The 19,005-nt window shown below is 52.1% G+C and overlaps 1 protein-coding gene across 1 annotated transcript; it reads left to right on the forward strand.

The window, feature by feature from the left end:
• Prkd2 (protein kinase D2) lies at positions 1-16,768 on the forward strand. Its single transcript, XM_036174430.1, has 12 exons — positions 1-918; positions 3,023-3,161; positions 4,142-4,273; positions 4,565-4,719; positions 4,816-5,041; positions 6,448-6,525; positions 6,599-6,752; positions 8,736-8,853; positions 9,540-9,617; positions 12,186-12,576; positions 15,778-15,863; positions 16,108-16,768. Exons 1-12 carry the CDS (start codon positions 679-681, stop codon positions 16,306-16,308), a joined length of 1,998 nt encoding a protein of 665 aa, XP_036030323.1. The 5' UTR covers positions 1-678; the 3' UTR covers positions 16,309-16,768.
• Positions 16,769-19,005: the final 2,237 nt, after the last annotated feature.

Below are 19,005 nucleotides of genomic sequence, written 5' to 3' on the forward strand. Positions count from 1 at the left end.
CTCTGCCGCCGACTTAAACTTTGAAGGGGGAAAAAAAGAGCCACCGCGCTGTGCGACCCTCCCTTGCCCCTCACCCGCCCCGCCTCCGGTAACGCTCCCTTCGCCGCCCCTGACCCAACTTTTCTCCAGCTTTCGCGACCTGTGAGAGTCTCTTCTTTCAGCCCTGGCCCTGGGGACCCCTCTCTCCCCATCCCGGAGCTAAAGCCAGTCGGGTCCCTATGCTCCGCTAGGTCCCTGACCAGAGACTTTCTACCCACACGGCAGAGCATCCTCGGGCCCGCTCTGAATTTGAGCCTGCCGTCAAACCCACTGGATCCTGGGATCCCCCTGCTCCGTTTTCAACCTTCTTTCTCCCAGGGGCCTTGGATCGTGGGGGTCTTTTGATTCCAGGGACCCTGCCCTACCCGATTTTCTTTTCTGGTTTCTTGCAGTCTTCGATCTCTGGGTACCCTCCAAACCACTACTTTTCTTTCTGATCTGTGCTCCCTTGACTCCGGGCGTGTGGCCCACTAGATTCCTTTTCTCTCATTGCCCAGGATCCCGCCATCCTTCAGTCCCTCAACCTGACAGATTTCTCTCTCAAATGCCTGCGGTTTTACCACCACCGCACGAGAGCGCTCGGATCTAAGTCCCAGGTTCCTCAGCGAGCTCCGGGCTGCAGGTCGGGGTCTAGCCCCCATGGCCGCCGCCCCCTCCCATCCCGCCGGAGTCCCGGGTTCTCCGGTGCCCGGGTCTCCTCCGCCCCCCGGTGGCTTGGAGCTCCAGGCGCCGCCACCTCTGCTGCCTCAGATCCCGACCCCGGGCCCGGGGGTCTCCTTCCATATCCAGATCGGATTGACCCGGGAGTTCGTGCTGCTGCCGGCAGCCTCCGAGTTAGCTCACGTGAAGCAACTAGCCTGTTCTATCGTGGACCAAAAGGTGAGTGCAGAGGGGCTCTCCTCATAAAGGGGAGGAGGCTTCAGAAGGGGCCTGGGGCTTGTTGGGAGGGGAGGAAGGGGCCTGGGTAACTGAGCCCAGTTTGAGAGAGGCCCAGGTAGGGGTGGGGTGCCCCAGAGGCCTCCCTAAATTGCGTGTCGCTGCTTGTTGTTTTCTGCAGCGGGCAGGGAGGAAGGGAGGGGCCTGCCAGGTGTGGAGTAGGGAGGAAGGGGCAAGAGGGAGCTGCAGATCAGGGGGGACCTCTTCTTATGGTCCCACCCTGGGCCTCCGTTCTTTGGAAACAGTAGAAACTGAAGCCTTCCTGGCCGTGGTGATCGGGTGACATGTGTGGGTGTGTGGACAAGCTGCCAGGGGCAAGCAAGGTCTCCAGTACATTCTCTACCCTTTCCCAGGCCTAAGATGGGGTGTGAAGGAGCAAGGCACTCCTTGTGTATCCTCTCGGCACCCCCAGAAGCCCTGCATACTTTACCTGCTCTCTTAATCACGGTTTCTCATGCTCCTCTTAGCTTTAGATATCAAGATTCCTCCCCTGAGTGTCAAGAGGGAACCAAGTAGGACGGGATGCCCAAATCCTAGGGACATTAAAAGTTACAACCAGGCTGGGCAGTGGTGGCACACCCCTGTGATCCCTGCACTGGGGAGGCAGAGACAGGTTAGCTTGGTCTACAGAGCGAGTTTCAGGACAGCCAGGGCTACACAAAGAAATCGTGTCTCAGAAAACAACCAGAAGTTATGACCAGGCTGGTAAAGCACTTGCCTAGCAAGCAAAAGCCCTGGGTTCCATTCCCACCCCAACCCCATCCCAGGGTGGTGGTGGGGGGTGCTTGTGTGTAGTTCAAGTGCCTGACTGTGAAAATAGAGAACTTTGGAGTCTTGAGCAGTTAGATATTGAAATCTTTTCATACTAAGGCGTTCAAGTATTAGAATCTTAAGTTTATAGTGTTGCTACATCATAAGAATCAGTGCTAGATGATACTGATAATATCAGGACAGTTACAGTTGGAACCCAGAATGTATAATTCTAGAAAGAGAGCACATTGGAATCCAAAAACATCCGGATTTAGGCTTTTCTCAGTCCCCTGGAAATGGATCCTTTGGGCTTGGGGGAAGCAGAAGGAACAGAGCCACCTCCCCCATTTTTTCCAGCCCGTGAAACTAGTTTAGAAAAAGACCTCCCAGGCCTGGCGCTTTTGTAACCCCAGCATTGAGAAGGTAAAGGCAGAGCATCGGGAGCTTTAAGTCGGCAAGGCAGTACTGGTTTTCTATAGAAGATGGGTGGGGGTGGGAGGCTGTGCCCACCTACTCCCCAAAGTCCAGCCCAGCTCCCAGCTTTATGGGAAGCAGGGCTGGGGCTCTTGTACATTGTGCCTGGAGTAAAAGGAATTCTTGGTACGAGAGAGTTCAGATCCCCAGCCTCCCCTCCTCAGGCCCAGCCTAGTTTGTTTTCTGCTCTTCCCGGGGTACAGGTGCTGTTTAGGGCCCCTTCCTGCCTGCCTTCTGTCCCGGTGCCCCACCTGGGCGGTTTCACTTTCTGTTTTACGGGGTTTCATTTCCTGCCCCTTCCCAAGCTGGGACCCTGACACCTGGGTTTTGGAGCATTGGATGAGGGAAGGCCTCCTTACGTCTAGCTATGAGCGCCCCCCAAAACTCCTAGGCCCCCCTCCTTTCTAGTTCATTCTGCTCCAATACTGGGCTAAGAGCCAGGTAAAAGGGACAATGGATTCAGGAAGGAAGCTGGGGTGGAGATGTGGACGAAAGAGGAGGGGGTGATCACTCAGTGTCCCGCCAGCGCTGGACAATTCAAAGTGTCTATTCTGCTCCTGGAGCCTTTAAACCGACCCCCTCCCCCCTCCGCCCTCCGCCCTTCCCCTGCCAGACTGGCCAGTGCTCCGTCTCAGCACACCTGGGGCCCCAGCATCCTGCTGGCTCGAGCTGGGGCCCGGAGGGGCCAGGCAGGAAGCGGTGGCCTGTAGGGTCTCGGTTTCCGGGGGAAACAGCCAGTTCTGCCCCTAGAGGGTTCAAGTAGGCTGCCGCTGCTGCAGGCAGCTCTGAGCTTTTCTGTCGCCACCCCCTCCCTGCCCCTCAGTTCCCGGAGTGTGGCTTCTATGGCCTGTACGACAAGATCCTGCTCTTCAAACATGACCCCACGTCGGCCAACCTCCTGCAGCTGGTGCGATCAGCTGCAGATATCCAGGAGGGCGACCTGGTGGAGGTGGTTCTGTCGGGTGAGAAGGGGCGGTCACCCTGGGGGCGGGGCCTCGGGCACGGGCCAGGCCTCTGGGAGAGGTGGCTGAGGGTGGGCATGGTAGGGCTCACCTGTAATCGCAACGTTCCTGAGGCACAGACAAGAGAAGTGCTGTACGTTTAAAGCCAGCTTGGGCTAAAGAGTGAGACATTTGGGCTGGACAGTTGGCTCAGTGGTTGAGAACACTTTTGCTCTTTCAGAGCACTGGGGTTGGAGTCTCAGCAGCTCACAAACCGTCTGTAACTCCAGCCCCAAGGGATCTGACACCCTCTTCTGACCTCCACAGGCATAAATGCTGGCAAAAACCATACCCATAAAAAGCGTAAAGTCAACAATCTTAAAAAGGTGGGGAGGAACTCATTAAGAGATGTGCCCCTTTAGAAGTCTTGGGGAAACCAATTAGCTAGTTTACGTTTATTTATTTGAGATAAGGTCTTACTATGTAGCCCTGGGTGGCCAGGAACGCAAAGAGCTCCTCCTGCCTCTGACTCTGGAATACTGATGTTAAAGATGTGTGCCGTGGGACCCAGATAGTTAGCCCCTCCTTTTGTGACACTGGAGATTGAACCTAGCACCTTGTGCATGCAAGACAAGCACTGTACCAGTGAGCCATACCTTCAGCCCACCAAAGCTGTTTTACATCTATTTAGTGCGTGCGTGCGTGCGTGCGTGCGTGCGTGCGTGTGTGTGTGTGTGTGTGTGTAGGACAACTTCTGGGAATTGATACACCAAATGGATCTCATGGATCGGGACTCCGATCATCAGTGTTGGCAGCAAGCACCTTTTTAAGACAGCTGAGCTGTCTCGCTGGCTCCAGGACTATTTTGTTCTATTTATTTTGTTTTTGTTTTTTTTTCCCGAGACAGGGTCTCACTATGTAGCTCTGGCTGTTCTGGAACTCACTGTGTGGACCAAGCATCTACCCTCTTGGCTCAAGTGTATGTCCCTCCTTGCCCACAGCCTCGGCCACCTTCGAGGACTTCCAGATCCGTCCACACGCTCTCACTGTGCACTCGTACCGTGCTCCCGCCTTCTGCGACCACTGTGGGGAGATGCTGTTCGGTCTTGTGCGCCAGGGCCTCAAGTGCGATGGTGAGGGGCCAAGGGACTGGGCGAACCGGGAGGTGAGGTTGGGAAGGCTGGGCTTAGGTGGGTGAGGTAAGCCCTGAGAGAGGGCTAAAATCAACAGGATGTGGACTTGAATCCAGTACACAAAATGCCTTCGGCTGCAGCACTGAGTCTTGGGGTGCCCCCATCTACTTTTACTGTGGGGGACAGGACAGTACACCTGTGTGCTTGAAGCACAGGGTGATTTCTTAAGATGGGGGGCATGCCTAGTAGTGAATGCAGCTTTTGGCTCTGATGGTCTTGCGCCCCCTACAGGCTGCGGGCTGAATTACCACAAACGCTGTGCCTTCAGCATCCCGAACAACTGCAGCGGTGCTCGCAAGCGCCGCCTGTCATCCACGTCTCTGGCCAGTGGCCATTCTGTGCGCCTAGGCAGCTCCGAGTCCCTACCCTGCACCGCTGAGGAGCTGGTGAGGGGCTGGAGAGTGGGAAGGGCTGGAGGCTGGGGGCTGATGGGGCCAGGCAGGTGCTAATACACTCCTCCGTTCCTTCCACCTGTTGGCTAGAGCCGTAGCACCACCGACCTCCTTCCTCGCAGACCGCCCTCGTCGTCCTCCTCCTCCTCTTCCTCTTCCTTCTACACAGGCCGTCCCATTGAGCTGGACAAGATGCTGATGTCCAAGGTTAAGGTGCCACACACCTTCCTTATACACAGCTACACACGGCCCACCGTTTGCCAGGCCTGCAAGAAGCTGCTCAAGGGTCTATTCCGCCAGGGCCTGCAGTGCAAAGGTCAGTGGGACCAGCTGAGAAGATTGGGGGTCTGAGATCCTGCCCAGAGGAGCACAGGATCTCATATCCGGGTCATCCTGGAAGTCACCGGAGTTCTGGAACCCTAAATCCTTGGAAAACTAGAATCCTAGAACAGGATAGAATCCTCACTATAAAACCCAAGAATCTGAGAGTCAGGGAACCTTAGAACCCGAAGATTCAAGACTTCTGGAGCTGGGCATGGTGACGTGTGCCTTTAATCCCAGTACTTGTGGGCAGAAGCAGGTGGATCTCTATAAGGCTAGCCTGGTCTACAAAGTGAGTTCCAGGACAGCCAGGGCTACACAAAGAAACCCTGTCTTGCAAAACAAAGTCTTGAATATATATATTCTGAAGTTACACACCTGTAATGCCACCCAGCACTTGAGATGTTGAGGCAGGAGGGTCAGGAGTTTAAGACTAGCCTTGGCTACAAAGTTTGAGGCAACCTGAACTACATGAAATGTTATGAGAAGGCTGGAGATGTCGTTCGCAGAGTGCCCACCTAGCATACCAGAGGCCCCAGGTTCCATCCTCAGTACCCCACCTTTGAGCCAGACAGTAGCACACAAGCCTACAATCAGCCTGGGAGTTAAGTCACTTCCTGCCTTACCCAGTTCTTGGCCAACTAGGCTTTGGGAGATCTTCAAAACAACAATGAAAATATCTAAGAAAGAGGAGAAATAAAAAGGCCCAGGTCATTGGGATGGCTCAACAGATTAAAGATGCTCGCTGCCAAACTTCATGAACTGAGTTCAATCCCTTGGCCCCACATGGTAGAAGGAGAGAGCCAACTTCCACAAGATGCTCTCTGACATCTACACACACATTATGGCACTCATGTACACACCTGTGCATACACACACACACACACACACACACACACACACACAAAATTAACCAAATAAATACATCTAATAAAACGTTTGTCTTGGGTTGGGGATTTAGCTCAGTGGTAGAGCGCTTGCCTAGCAAGCCCAAGGCCCTGGGTTCGATCCTCAGCTCAAAAAAAAAAAAAAAAAAAAAAAGTTTGTCCTAATGGTCCATGGCTATAAACCCAGCACTTGGGAGATGGAGGCAAGAGGCTCATGCTTGGCTACATAGCAGGTTCTGGGTCCGTCTGAACTACCAAGAGACCCTAGCTCAAATAAATAAATACATACATACATACATAAATAATAAATAGACAAATAAGTAAATAAGTCTATGCTTGTGGCTCTTACCTGTGGAGCGATCGCCTCAATCTTTATAGTGTAATCCTAGCGCTATTGATGCTGAGGCAGGAGGATTGCCAGGAACTAGGTGCTGTCCAGCCTAGGCTACATAGTAAGACTTGCACACACAGTAACTCTCCTTTCCCGCCCGTCCCTTTGTCCCCGTCCCCACAGACTGCAAGTTTAACTGTCACAAACGATGTGCTACCCGTGTCCCTAACGACTGTCTGGGGGAGGCACTCATCAATGGAGGTAAGACTCTCAGCATCTAGGAGGGATGGGGTGGGACTGGATGGAGGCCCTTCTGATGCCCCTGTCCCCACAGACGTGCCAATGGAGGAGGCCGCCGATTACAGTGAGTCCGACAAGAGCTCCCTCTCAGATGATCTGGATGACTCCGGTGTCATCCCAGGCTCCCACTCAGAGAATGCTCTCCATGCCAGCGAGGAAGAGGAAGGCGAGGGAGGCAAGGCCCAGAGGTACCCAGGGCCCCTTCAGGAGGCTCTCCTCCCCCTCCCTGCCCCCCACAAGCCTCTGCTTCCCTGTCTCTAAGATGGGTTGATGTTAGTGTATGATTAAGTCCCACCTTATCTTTGGGTTCTCTCTATTGCTCCTTTCCTTTTTAAAAAACATTTAATTGTTTTAAGGGGGCGGGGAATGTTCAAGACAGGGTTTCTCTGTGTAGCCCTGGCTGTCCTAGAACTCACTCTGTAGACCAGAGATCTGCCTGCCTCTGCTTCCTGAGTGCTAGGATTACAGGGTTTAACCGCCACTGCCCACCTTTCCCTTGATCATTTAAAAGATTTTGTTTTTGCTTTCTTTCTTTTTAAAGTTCAAGGACAACTTATTAGTGTTTGAAAGAAAAACAGCCAACTGTACATCTCAGCCAGTGCCCTGAGTAGTTAGGTAGAAGAGAGAGAGAGCCATGCCTCTTTGAGCTAGGATCCAAGAAAGGTGGCACGTTCAGCAACAGAGGTGAACATACAGCTGTGTGGCCAAAGGGGAGGCGGGCCTTCAGAGCTCCCGAGTCAGGGTCTAGATGCCAGGTTGCAATCACTGGAGGTCCTCTGTAAGCCAGACTCTGTGCCAAGCTCCTTGGAAAGCTGGAGACTGAGGCACGAAGCGGTTAGGTACTTGCTGGACAGCCTGCTTTTTTAATATTGTAGTACTGAGGCCGGAACCCAGGGCCTTTTGCATGGTAGACAGGTGCTTAAACCTATAGCTGGCTTTAGAAGCTGGCCTTCTCAAGAGTCACCTTCCTGCTGGGGATGTGGCTCAGTTAGGTACAGTGCTTGGCTAGCCAGCAGGAAGTCCTAGGTGCCCCCTAGCACTGTATAAATGAAGTGTGGCAGAGTACACCTGTAGTCTAGGACTCAGAAGATAGGACCAAGGAGGACCAGTGCTAGCCCAGGATACACGAAATTATATTAGAAGGCAAAGCCAGGGGCTGGAGAGATGGCTCAGTGGCTAAGAGCACTGGCTGCTCTTCCAGACGACCTGGGTGCAGTTCCCAGCACCCACATGGCCAACCATTTGTAACTGCTGTTTCAAGGGATCTGACACCCTCTTCGGACACCATGCTGTGCAAGCAAAAACACTCATACACATAACATAAAAGAAATAAACTTTTTAAAAAAATATATTTATTTATTATATATATAGTATTCTGCCTGCATCTCTCCCTGCAGGCCAGAAGAGGGCGCCAGATCTCATTACAGATGGTTGTGAGCCACCATGTGGTTGCTGGGAATTGAACTCAGGACCTCTGGAAGAGCAGTCAGTGCTCTTAACCTCTGAGCCATCTCTCCAGCCCCCCCCCCCCTTTTTTTTTTTAAGCTAGGCTTTTTCCTGTGTAGCCCTGGCTGTCCTGGAACTCGCTTTGTAGTCCAGGCTGGCCTTGAACTCAGAGGTAATAAGCATGCGCCACTATGCCAACTAAAACAGATAGATCTAAGAAGAAAATAAATTTAGCAGGATGGCTCAGTGGGTAAAGGTGTTTAATCCCTGTCAGCCACGTGACTTCACAAAGTTGTTCTTCACCTCCTTCTCTTTCCAGTGGTGGAACAGACTCCCTCCCCCCGCATACACACACAAAATAATACGCGAAAGGAATTGGGGGTAGGGGAGCTAGAGAGTGGCTTAGTGGTTAAGAGCACTTGCTGTTCTTGCAGAGGACCTGGGCTCAGTTCCCAGCACCCATGTCAATGGCTGTAACTGTTGCTCCTGGGAATCTGACATCCTCCTCTGCCTCAAGGCACACCCACACACCTGGCATGCATTCACACAAACACTGAAAATAGTTTTTTCTTAAATTATAAAAGCAAGAGTCCCCTTGCTATGAAAATCTAAAAACTCAGTAGGGAAAGACGCAGCATTTTCACACGACTGCTCAAAGATGTCCCTGTGGCCCCAGGACGTTATTTTTGCATGTGTCATGTAACATCTGGCCCATTGCCCCGCAGCTCGCTGGGATATATCCCCCTGATGCGGGTGGTACAGTCTGTGAGACACACGACCCGGAAATCGAGCACCACCCTGCGGGAGGGCTGGGTGGTCCATTACAGCAACAAGGACACACTGGTAAGTTGGGGGTGGGATGGAGGTGGGGGTGGGGCTAGTCTGGGTGGGTGGGGACAAGTGGGCGTGGTTAAATTTCTAGGTGGGCTGGAAGAACTTGAGTTGACAGGGATCATGAAACTTGTATGGTCAAAGTCTCCCGTCGCGTGATCAGAATTATGGATGGGTTTCTGGGTGGGCGTGATCAGAATTATGGATGGGTTCTGGGTGGGTGTGGTCAGAATTATGGGTAGGTGTCTGGGTGGGCGTGGTCAGAATCTTGGATGGGTGTCTGTGTGGGCGTGGCCAGGAGTGTGGATGGGTGTCTGGGTGGGCGTGGTCAGAATAGTGGATGGGTGTCTGGGTGGGCGTGGCCAGAATTATGGACGGGCGAGAAAGGGGGTAGGTGAGGCTAGTTGGGTGTGACTAGATTTATAGGTTTGTTGAGAAAGCTTAAGCAGATGGCATACCCAGTGGTCAGGTGGGTGGGGCCTAGGTGGGCGGGGCTAGAGAGGGGAGGGCTGGGAGAGTCCAGGTTAAGTTGGGTCTAGGAGCTGGGGTTCTGCAGGCAGTGCTAGAATCGGGGATATGTGAGAGGAAGGAGGCTGGGCAGGATGTGCAGCAGGATGGGTGAGGCTAAGCACAGCCACAGTCCCAGCTAGAGGAGCTTGCAAACCCCCTGGCTCACCCTGTCCCTGACTTTCCCTCAGAGGAAGCGGCATTATTGGCGCCTAGACTGCAAATGTATCACCCTCTTCCAGAACAACACGACCAACAGATACTACAAGGTGGGCCTGTGTCCTCCCTCCCTCCTCCTCCTCCAGTGGCCACCCCGAACCCTTACAACTCCCACAACCCCCCACCCACTGTCTCCCTGCTTCTAGTTGTGAGGCCAGGGCTGCCTACCAGCCTCTGGCGCAGCAGCTCCGGAGCAGGGCAGGTTCATTAGTCTCTTAGGCCTCCCGTATCTCACCTGTAAAGAGTCTCAGATACTAGTTCTGTCCCCCCCCCCCACAACACACACACTCCCCCAGGCCAGTGTGAGAAGTCAAAAATAATCCGTGGCAAGCGATGAGCTTGGGGCCTGGCTTGTACAAGACCCCTGATGTTGTGGCTGGACTGGCCCGGCGCTCAGAGATCTGCTTGCCTCTGTCTCTGGGGTTAAAGGCATGCTCCGCCATGCCCACTCACCAGCCTGTGAGCACTTTAAAATTAGTGGACGGCCTGCAGTTTGCCCTCTCTGCAGCTGCCCTGTGAGGCCCTGGGTCACTGTCACGGCTTTCACATGGTTCTTCACAGTCATCTCTGTGCGTGACTTTGTGTCTTTGTAGCCGGGGGTCTTTCCTAAAACCTTCAGAGGCAGACATGATGATGAGTCTGTGATCACAGCATTCTGGGGGGTAGCCAGCCTGGGCTACATGAGACCCTGTCTCAAAAGTAAAATACACATGTACATAAAGTCACCAGTGTTCCAGTGACTCCACTGATCCTGGAATAAAGACCAGGTTCCCCAGGCCTCCGCCATGTCTTTCTTACCTTTTCTTATCTCTAGCTCACCACATAGCTTGTTGCATAAGTCATTTTTTCTTTTTCTTTTTCTTTTTTTTTTTTTTTTCTCTTTTGGTTTTTTTCCAGACAAGGTTATTCTCTGTAGTCTTGGCTGTCCTAGGACTCATTCTGTAGACCAGGCTTGCCTCAAACTCATAGAGAGATTTGCCTGCCTCTGCCTCCCGAGTGCCACCTCAAAGCCGTGTGCCACCACTGACTAAGTCACTTTTTCAAACCCAGGGTCCAACTTAGGCCTGGTAAGCACTCTACCACTGAGCCACACCCCAGCCCCTCACTGGGGGATTCTATGCAGGGGCTCTACCACTGAGCCACACCCCAGCCCCTCACTGGGGGATTCTAGGCAGGGGCTCCACCACTGAGCCACACCCCCAGCCCCTCACTGGGGGATTCTAGGCAGGGGCTCCACCACTGAGCCACACCCCAGCCCCTCACTGGGGGATTCTAGGTAGGGGTTCTACCACTGAGCCACACCCCAGCCCCTCACTGGGGGATTCTAGGCAGGGGCTCTACCACTGAGCCACACCCCAGCCCCTCACTGGGAGGTTTTAGGCAAGTGCTCTACCTTTAAGTAAATCTAATCCCTTTTCATTTTATTTAAGATAAGGTCTCAGTATTTTCCTTGAAAGCCCTCTCATGCTCAGAATTTCTTTCTTTTTCCTATCTATCTATCTATCTATCTATCTATCTATCTATCTATTGTTTTTCAAGACAGGGTTTCTCTGTGTGTATCCCTGGCTGTCCTGGAACTCACTCTGTAAGACCAGACTGGCTTTGAACTCACAGAGACCCAGCTACCTATGCCTCCTGAATGCTGGGATTAAAGACGTGTGCCACCACTTCCTCGCTTTTTTTTTTTTTTCCAATTTACTTTTTTTTATTTTATGTGCATTGGTATTTTGCCATGGGTATTGGGTCCTCTGGAACTAGAATTACAGACAGTTGTGAGCTGCCATGTGGTTTCTGGGAATTGAACCCAGGTGCTCTGGAAGAGCAGTCAGTGCTCTTAACCTCTGAACCATCTCTCTAGCTCTTTTTCTTTTTCTTTTTTTGTTTTGTTTTTTTGTTTTTGTTTTGTTTTTCGAGACAAGGTTTCTCTGTGTAGCTTTGCGCCTTTCCTGGATCTCGCTCTGTAGACCAGGCTGGCCTTGAACTAACAAAGATCCACCTGCCTCTGCCTCTCAAGTGCTGGGGTTAAAGGCGTGAGCCACCACCACCCAGCTCCAGCTCGTTTTCTTAATCTATGTTTGTTCTGTATTAAAAAGTAAATGAGTTGTCCCAGCTAACTGTGAACTCAGTCTGTAGTCCAGGCTACCCTTAAATTTGTAATCCCCCTAGCTCTGCTTCCCAGTAGCCGAGAGATTACTGCCTTCACAAGCAGATCCTGCATGCCTGGTCCTCTTTAATCCCCAGAAAGTCCTAGAAGTTAACCCATTCCCAGGATGGAGGAATCAGAGCCCTTGTTAGAAATCATGTGCCCATTCTAGCTGGACAAGGCTTCTAGGATGTTCCCTCTGTTCCCTCTTTCAGTCCATACACCCACCTATCCAGTAGGAACCATCAGCAAAGGGTCATTCGGAGGCTGCGGCCCATCCTAGGAGGCAGACAGATGGTTATAGGGAGCGTTTAATAGAAATTTCTTCATACTGAGCAACATTCAGTGAGCTGAATGCAGATGAGCTCACGTCATCCTCATGATAGGCCTTTGAGACAGGTGCTGTTATGTTCTTCCTGTGTTAGAGATGTGGAAACTGAGGCACAGAGAGGGGACGTCACTTACTTGCGAGTGACAAATCCTAGATTTGAGCCTGCATTCAATATTGTTCAGAATACTGAGGTGGCGGTGGTGTGGACACACAGTGGGGGAGCTGACGTCATCCTCCCTCACAGCCTTCGCCTGGTCACCTTTGCAGGTGAAGCTGTGTGACTTCGGCTTCGCTCGCATCATTGGTGAGAAGTCCTTCCGGCGCTCAGTGGTGGGCACCCCCGCCTACCTGGCCCCCGAGGTACTGCTCAACCAGGGTTACAACCGCTCCTTGGACATGTGGTCCGTGGGCGTGATCATGTACGTCAGCCTCAGTGGCACGTTCCCCTTTAATGAGGACGAGGACATCAATGACCAGATCCAGAACGCAGCTTTTATGTACCCAGCCAGCCCCTGGAGCCAGATCTCATCTGGAGGTGAGCCTCGGTCGACAGACTAGGAAACAAGAAGGTGGGGAAGGGGCCAGGCCTCAGACTTCATGGGCTGTAAGCATGGGGACGAGCAGGCCAAGTGGGTGTGGGAGAGCAACGGAGTGAGGCCACACCTAGTAGGTGAGGCTGTGAGAGATTTGGGGGAAGCTGGGCCTGGGTGGGGGGACCGCAAAGCGGTGGGGGTGGGCCCAGGCCAAAATGTGGGTGTGACTGACTTTAATAGAGGGGTGGTCCAAGAGGCTGGGCTCCATGAGTGGGTAGAGCTATGGGGTGTACCCTGGAGGGGCAGGTGCCTTGTGGGTAGACCCTGGTACCAAGGGGAAGTCATGGTGGCTTGAGCCTCCAGGACAAGTACAGAATCAGGGTACTGGGGAGACTCAGGGTACTTTCTTTTCTCCTCTTCTCTTCTCTTCTCTTCTCTTCTCTTCTCTTCTCTTCTCTTCTCTTCTCCTCTCTCTCTCTCTCTCTCTCTCTCTCTCTCTCTCCTTATTTTATTTCATGTGCATGGATATTTTGCCTGCATGTGTATATGTGCATCATGTGCATTCCTCCTGCTCCTCAAGGCCAGATGTGGGTGTCAGATCCCCTAGAACTAGAGTTACAGGTAGTTGTGAGCCTCCATGTCGGTGCCAGGAACCTAACCCCGATGATCATCCGGAAGAGCAGCCAGTGCTCTTAACCACTGAGCCATCCCTCCAGCTCCAGGTCTGTCTGTCTGTCGGTCTGTCTCTTTCTTTTGTTTATTTTATGCGTGTGAGTGTTTTGCCTGCATATATGCATGTGTGCCTGATGACAGAGAAGAGGTCAGAAGATCCCTACAGATGGAGTTACTGTAGATCGTGGTTGTGAGCCACCATATGGGTGCTGGGAACCAAACCCAGATCCTCTGCAAGAACAGAAAGTACTCTTAACCACTGAGCCACCTCTCCAGCCCTATCAGATGTATTATTTTTCTTTTGCAACAGAAGGGATTGAGCCCAGAGCTTCATGCATAATAAGTGCTCTATGACTAAGCCATATCCCCAGCTCCTTTGTTGCATTTTAGTTTGAGACAGGGGTCTCACTAAGTTGCCCAGGCTGGCCTTGAACTCATTTTGTAGCTCAGTTAGGCACTGAACAGTTCAAAGCTGGGATGACAGGCCTGAGAGACACCAGGCCTGGCTGAGACTCAAGTTTGGACCATAATATGTGGTTAGGAACTCCTAAGACAGACATCTGGGGCCTTGAGGATGGGATGCAGCTTGTCTGCGTAGGCCCCTGAGAGGATTGGGACCAGAGGAAGCCAGAGTGGCCTGCACATGGGTAGAGCCTCTCTAGAGAGAGGTTGGAGCCAGCCTCTGTGAATGGAGCAGAGATGAGCCTGAAGCTTGGAAATGTGTCCAGTGATGAGGCAACCCAGTCTAGGGGTGTGGCTTTGGGGTCAGGTGTGGGATAGGACATTTGAGAGGATGAGAGCCATGGGTGGGCTTGCTTGGTTGGGTTTAGCTGGCTTTGGACTATGTAGCAGAACAGAACTTTGTACTGTCCATCCTCATGCCTTCACTTCCCAAATGCTAGGGTTACAGGCTAATGCTAGAAGAGCCTGGTAAAGCTTAGTCTCCATTGTTCCTGAGCAACACAATGCAACAGCTGTTTACAGAACAATCCATTGTATTAGTAAAAGAAATTTATGTGAGAGTATAGGGCAGTGGTAGAGCCCCTGCCTAGAATCCCCCAGTGAGGGGCTGGGGTGTGGCTCAGTGGTAGAGCCCCTGCCTAGAATCCCCCAGTGAGGGGCTGGAGGTGTGGCTCAGTGGTAGAGCCCCTGTCTAGAAACTATCCTGAGAGGCTGGGGGGGGCAGGTCAATGGTAGTTCTCTTGCCCAGTACCCACAAAGTGCTAGGTTCCTCCATAGCACTGTAACAAGAACACATTCTAAGTTATCTAGAGATGGTTCCAAGCAAGCAGGGAGAATATGCAGAGGCTGTATGCAAACCTCTGCCATTTTATATAAAGAACTTGAGCATCTATGGAGTTTGGTATCCATGGAATCCCTGCAGATATTGGCCCTAGGCTTACATGGCCCACACAGTGAAGCCTTTTCCTTCAAGATGCTCAGTGGGGCCTTGGCTTGAACACCTGACATGCAGTAATCTTCCTTTTCCCAAAGGCCAGGGCTTCTGTCACAGGGCCTTCTGCAGCTGACGGTGGCTTTGGCCTGGGGCAGGACTTTGTTTCATTTTTCTTTTGTCAAGATGGCACATTACTGTTCACTCCCTGCTGATCCCAGTGATGTCATGGCAAATAAGTATGTTTTCAGCTCAAAAAGCATACTTTTAAAAACTGGAGCTAGGGGGCTGGAGAGATGGCTCAGTTAAGAGCACTGGCTGCTCTTCCAGAGGTCCTGAGTTCAAGTCCCAGCACCCACATGGTGGCTCCCAACCATCTGTAATGAGATCTGTCGCCCTCTTCTGGCCTGCAGGCATACATCTAGACAGAACACGCATACGTTAGAACAAAACAAACAAAAATAATAAAATAAAGATTTATTTAAAAATTTAAGGGGAAAAAAAACGAGCTAGAAGGGCTAGACAGATACCTCAGCAGAGGACCTGAGCTTATGAACCACCTGTAACTCCTGCTCCAAGGGATTCCAATTCTCTCTTCTGACCTAAAAGGGCACCTTCATTCACATATGCAGATACATACATACATATCAATAAAAATAAAATAAATTTTGTTTGGTTTTTGATACATATAAATAAAAATAAGTTTTGTTTCATTTGGTTTTTGATACAGTGTATCACTATGTATCCCAGGCTGTCCTTGAACTCACAGAGACCCGCCTATCTGCCTCTCCTTCTGCCTCCCGAGTGCTAGGATTAAAGATGTGGGCCACAACAAGCAGACCCAAAATAAAATAATTTAAAAAATGGAAGCTGGTCATGCTGGCATATACTTATAATCTCAGCAATTGCCAGGTGTAGCCCACGCTGGTTTCCAACTCCTGATCCTCCAGCTTCCATCTCCCAAGTGCTGGAGTGGGGCCACCGTGAGTGGTAAGATTGGTAATTTAATGAGAACAGCAGGGATAAATGTTTGGTTGACCTGGGCCAGTGCTGGAGATAGGCCTTTGAGGCAGGCAGGATGGGGTGCCCTGCTGGAAGGAACCACCAGTGGAGCTTCATCTGTCTCCTTCCCCCACAGCCATCGACCTCATCAACAACCTGTTGCAGGTGAAGATGCGCAAGCGCTACAGCGTGGACAAGTCTCTCAGCCACCCCTGGTTACAGGTGACGTATGGAGGGAGGCTTGAGTGAGCGGCAGAGCTAGGTCCTTAATTGGCTGGGTGAGGGGGAACGTGATTGACTAGCCTATTGCTGGGCTGTGGTTGGGGATGGGGCTTCGCCGCTATTGGCTGAGCAGGTTTGTGGTGCTTTACCATCATTGGTCCCAGCGGAATCTACGCTGTTGCTAAGAATGCAGTTCTCTGCCCAGCCTGTGGTACCCAAGCTAACCCAGCTCTTCCCGGCCCAGGAGTACCAGACATGGCTTGACCTCCGAGAGCTGGAGGGAAAGATGGGCGAGCGATATATCACGCATGAGAGTGACGACGCACGCTGGGATCAGTTTGTGACCGAGCGCCTTGACACATCTGCAGAAGGGGACCTGGGTGGCGCCCGTCTGCCGCAGGACCATGAGATGCAGGGACTGGCTGAGCGGATCAGCATCCTCTGAGGCCAGCGTTTCCCCCTGGGCTGCTTCCTTTGGAATCCTGCACACCATCCCCAAAGCGAACTATTCTAGGGAAGCGGCTTCCTGCATAGACTGAACAGGAAAATATGCAGGGGGACTGGAGAACGGGGCACCAGTCACTAGAGCTTTCTGTCTTTCCAGGCACTGAAATAGGCTCTTCTAGAGCCATGGTCTTAGTCTCTGACGCCACCGCCCTAGGCTGTTGCCCACCAGAACGACTGTATGTAGAGGAGGCGCCAAGGCTGGAGGGATGAGTCTGTAGGTAAAGCGCTTGCCACCAAGCCTGACAACCTGGGTTTGATTCCTGGGACTCACCTGATTGAAGGAGAGAATCGACTCCTGCTGGTTGCCCTCTGACCACCACAAGTGCCCACACAAACACACACCATAAATAAATGTACTTTTTAAAAAAAACGAGGCTCCCACTGGCCACGGTGATGCGTGTCTATAATCCCAGCACTTGCAGAGCTGAGGAAGGAGGATTGCTCTGAGTTCAAAGCCAAAACTACAGAGTAGGACCTGTGGTACCTGTAATCCCAGTGTTTGGGAGGTGGGTGCTACAGCTGGTAGGGAGATGGGGGGGGGCAGAAGGGGAACAGTTTGGGGAGGAGGACTCTCTAGAGTAGTCTATAAGAGAGGGGTACCACATGTGCCAGAGAGGGGCAAGTGTAGCCTAGAGAAGGATGAGTTCAGGTACAAAGCTGGAAGTGGTGGCTCACAAGCACCGCGCCAGACATGCTGTCGCACACTTTTAATCCCAGCGCGGATCTCTGTGAGTGCAAGGCCAGCCTGGGCTACATAATAAGGCTCAGCCTCAGCAGCAGCAGCAGCAGGAGGAGGAGGAGGAGGAGGAGGAGGAGGAGGAGGAGGAGGAGGAGAAACCATGAGTGGGTGCAGTTCTCAGGATTGAGACACCTACCTTAAATCAGAAGTGCATTGAAGGGGCAGCCGATGGAGCCCTTGCCTAGAACTCACCAGGGAGAGCCTGGGGGTTTGCCTTAGCTGTGGGACATTTGTCTAGTATGTGCCAAGGCCGCTGTCCCACCACCTGGCACCTAGAAAAGCAAGTCGGGTGTTGTCGTACACCAGCAATCCTACCACTGCAGGTGTAGAAGCAGGATTAGAACACCGAGATTCACGGGCAGACGTGACAGCTCAGGGAGTAAATGTGTTGCAGGGCGTTGAGTTCAAGCCTTGGCCCAGACATCCTTTTTTTTTTTTTTGGTTTTTCAAGACAGGGTTTCTCTGTGTAGTTTTGGGGCCTGACCTCGATTTTGTTCTGTAGACCAGGCTGGCCTCGAACTCACAGAGATCCGCCTGCCTCTGCCTCCCGAGTGCTGGGATTAAAGGTGTGCCACACTGCCACCCGGCGAGCCTTTTTTTTTTTCAATACAAAAGATGGCTCAAAGGGTGGAGGTATCTGCCACCACACCTGACAGCTGAGGTCCTATCCCCAGAACCCACACGGGGGTTCGCAAGGAGAAACTGACTCTCAAAGCAGTCTTTTGACCTCCACATATGTGCTTGTGGCCCCCTTCCTTTACCACTGAGCCGTCTCTCCAGCCCCTGTAGGCAGGATGTCTTTGAGTCCAGAGCTCCCTGTTAGGCTAGTCTATCTAGCCAGCTTGCTCCAGGGGTCCTCCGTCTTTGCTTTCCAAGGTGCTGGGGTTATGGGCAGGCTGCCATGTGCATCTAGCATTTACATGGGTTCTGAAGATCCAAACACGGGTCCTGTGTTTATGCAGCAAGCTCTCTTAACCACTGGACAACCCCTCCAGGCATTTTTAAAAACCTTTACAAATACCAGGCAAGCATTGCACCACTGAATGCCAGCTAGTGTAGTGTGTGTGTGTGTGTGTGTGTGTGTGTGTGTGTGTGTGTGTGTGTGTTTAGACAGAGTCTAGGTCATGTGTGTTCCTCTATCACCCTTTACCTTATTTTTATTATATTTTAATTTGGGCCAGGGGGTGTGCCATGTGGGTACCAGGAATAGAGCTCAGGCTCAGCGGCGAGTTCTCTTACCCACTAAGAGCCATCTTGCCAGCAGCCACTTAGCTTTTTGAGACAAGGTCTCTTGCTGAACCACAAGCGCTAGACTGGCCATCAAGCTTCAGTAATCCTCCTGTGTCCACTCCCCAGTACTAGAATGGCAAGCGTGGAAGCATTACATTTGGCCTTTCCCATGGGTCCTGGGACTCTGAACTAACTCCTCACGTTTTCATGGCAAGTACTTTATCCACTGAGCTGTCTTCCCAGCCTTTGTGGTTTCTATTGCACCACAGGTGACCCTTCACTCCTGTCCATTTCTGTCACTGAGCTGAGTGATGCGGGATACGCAGTGGTGGCCATGACACCTCAGGCCCTGCTACCATGGCCTGGAGACACAGACCAGTCCTGGGGATAGTGCTGGTCCTGAGTGGGCAGGGAAGGGGCAGGCAGGGTTGGGGAGCACAAGAAGTAGGGCCACCTGAAGAAGTCCGAGAGCGTGGGAGGCTTGTCTAGGGGAGCACCTAAGCTTCATCTTGGCCTTGAGGCTGTGGGGAAAGGGAATGACCTGAAGGGATGTTGTGTCCCACATCATACCCCTCCCCCATTTTTTTTTTTTTTTTTTTTTGAGACATGGTCTTTCTACATACATAGTCTTGGCTGTCCTGGAACTCACTACCTAGACCAGGCAGG

The sequence above is a fragment of the Onychomys torridus genome, chromosome 1 (assembly GCF_903995425.1).
Source record: "Onychomys torridus chromosome 1, mOncTor1.1, whole genome shotgun sequence".
NCBI classification, from domain to species: Eukaryota; Metazoa; Chordata; class Mammalia; order Rodentia; family Cricetidae; genus Onychomys; species Onychomys torridus.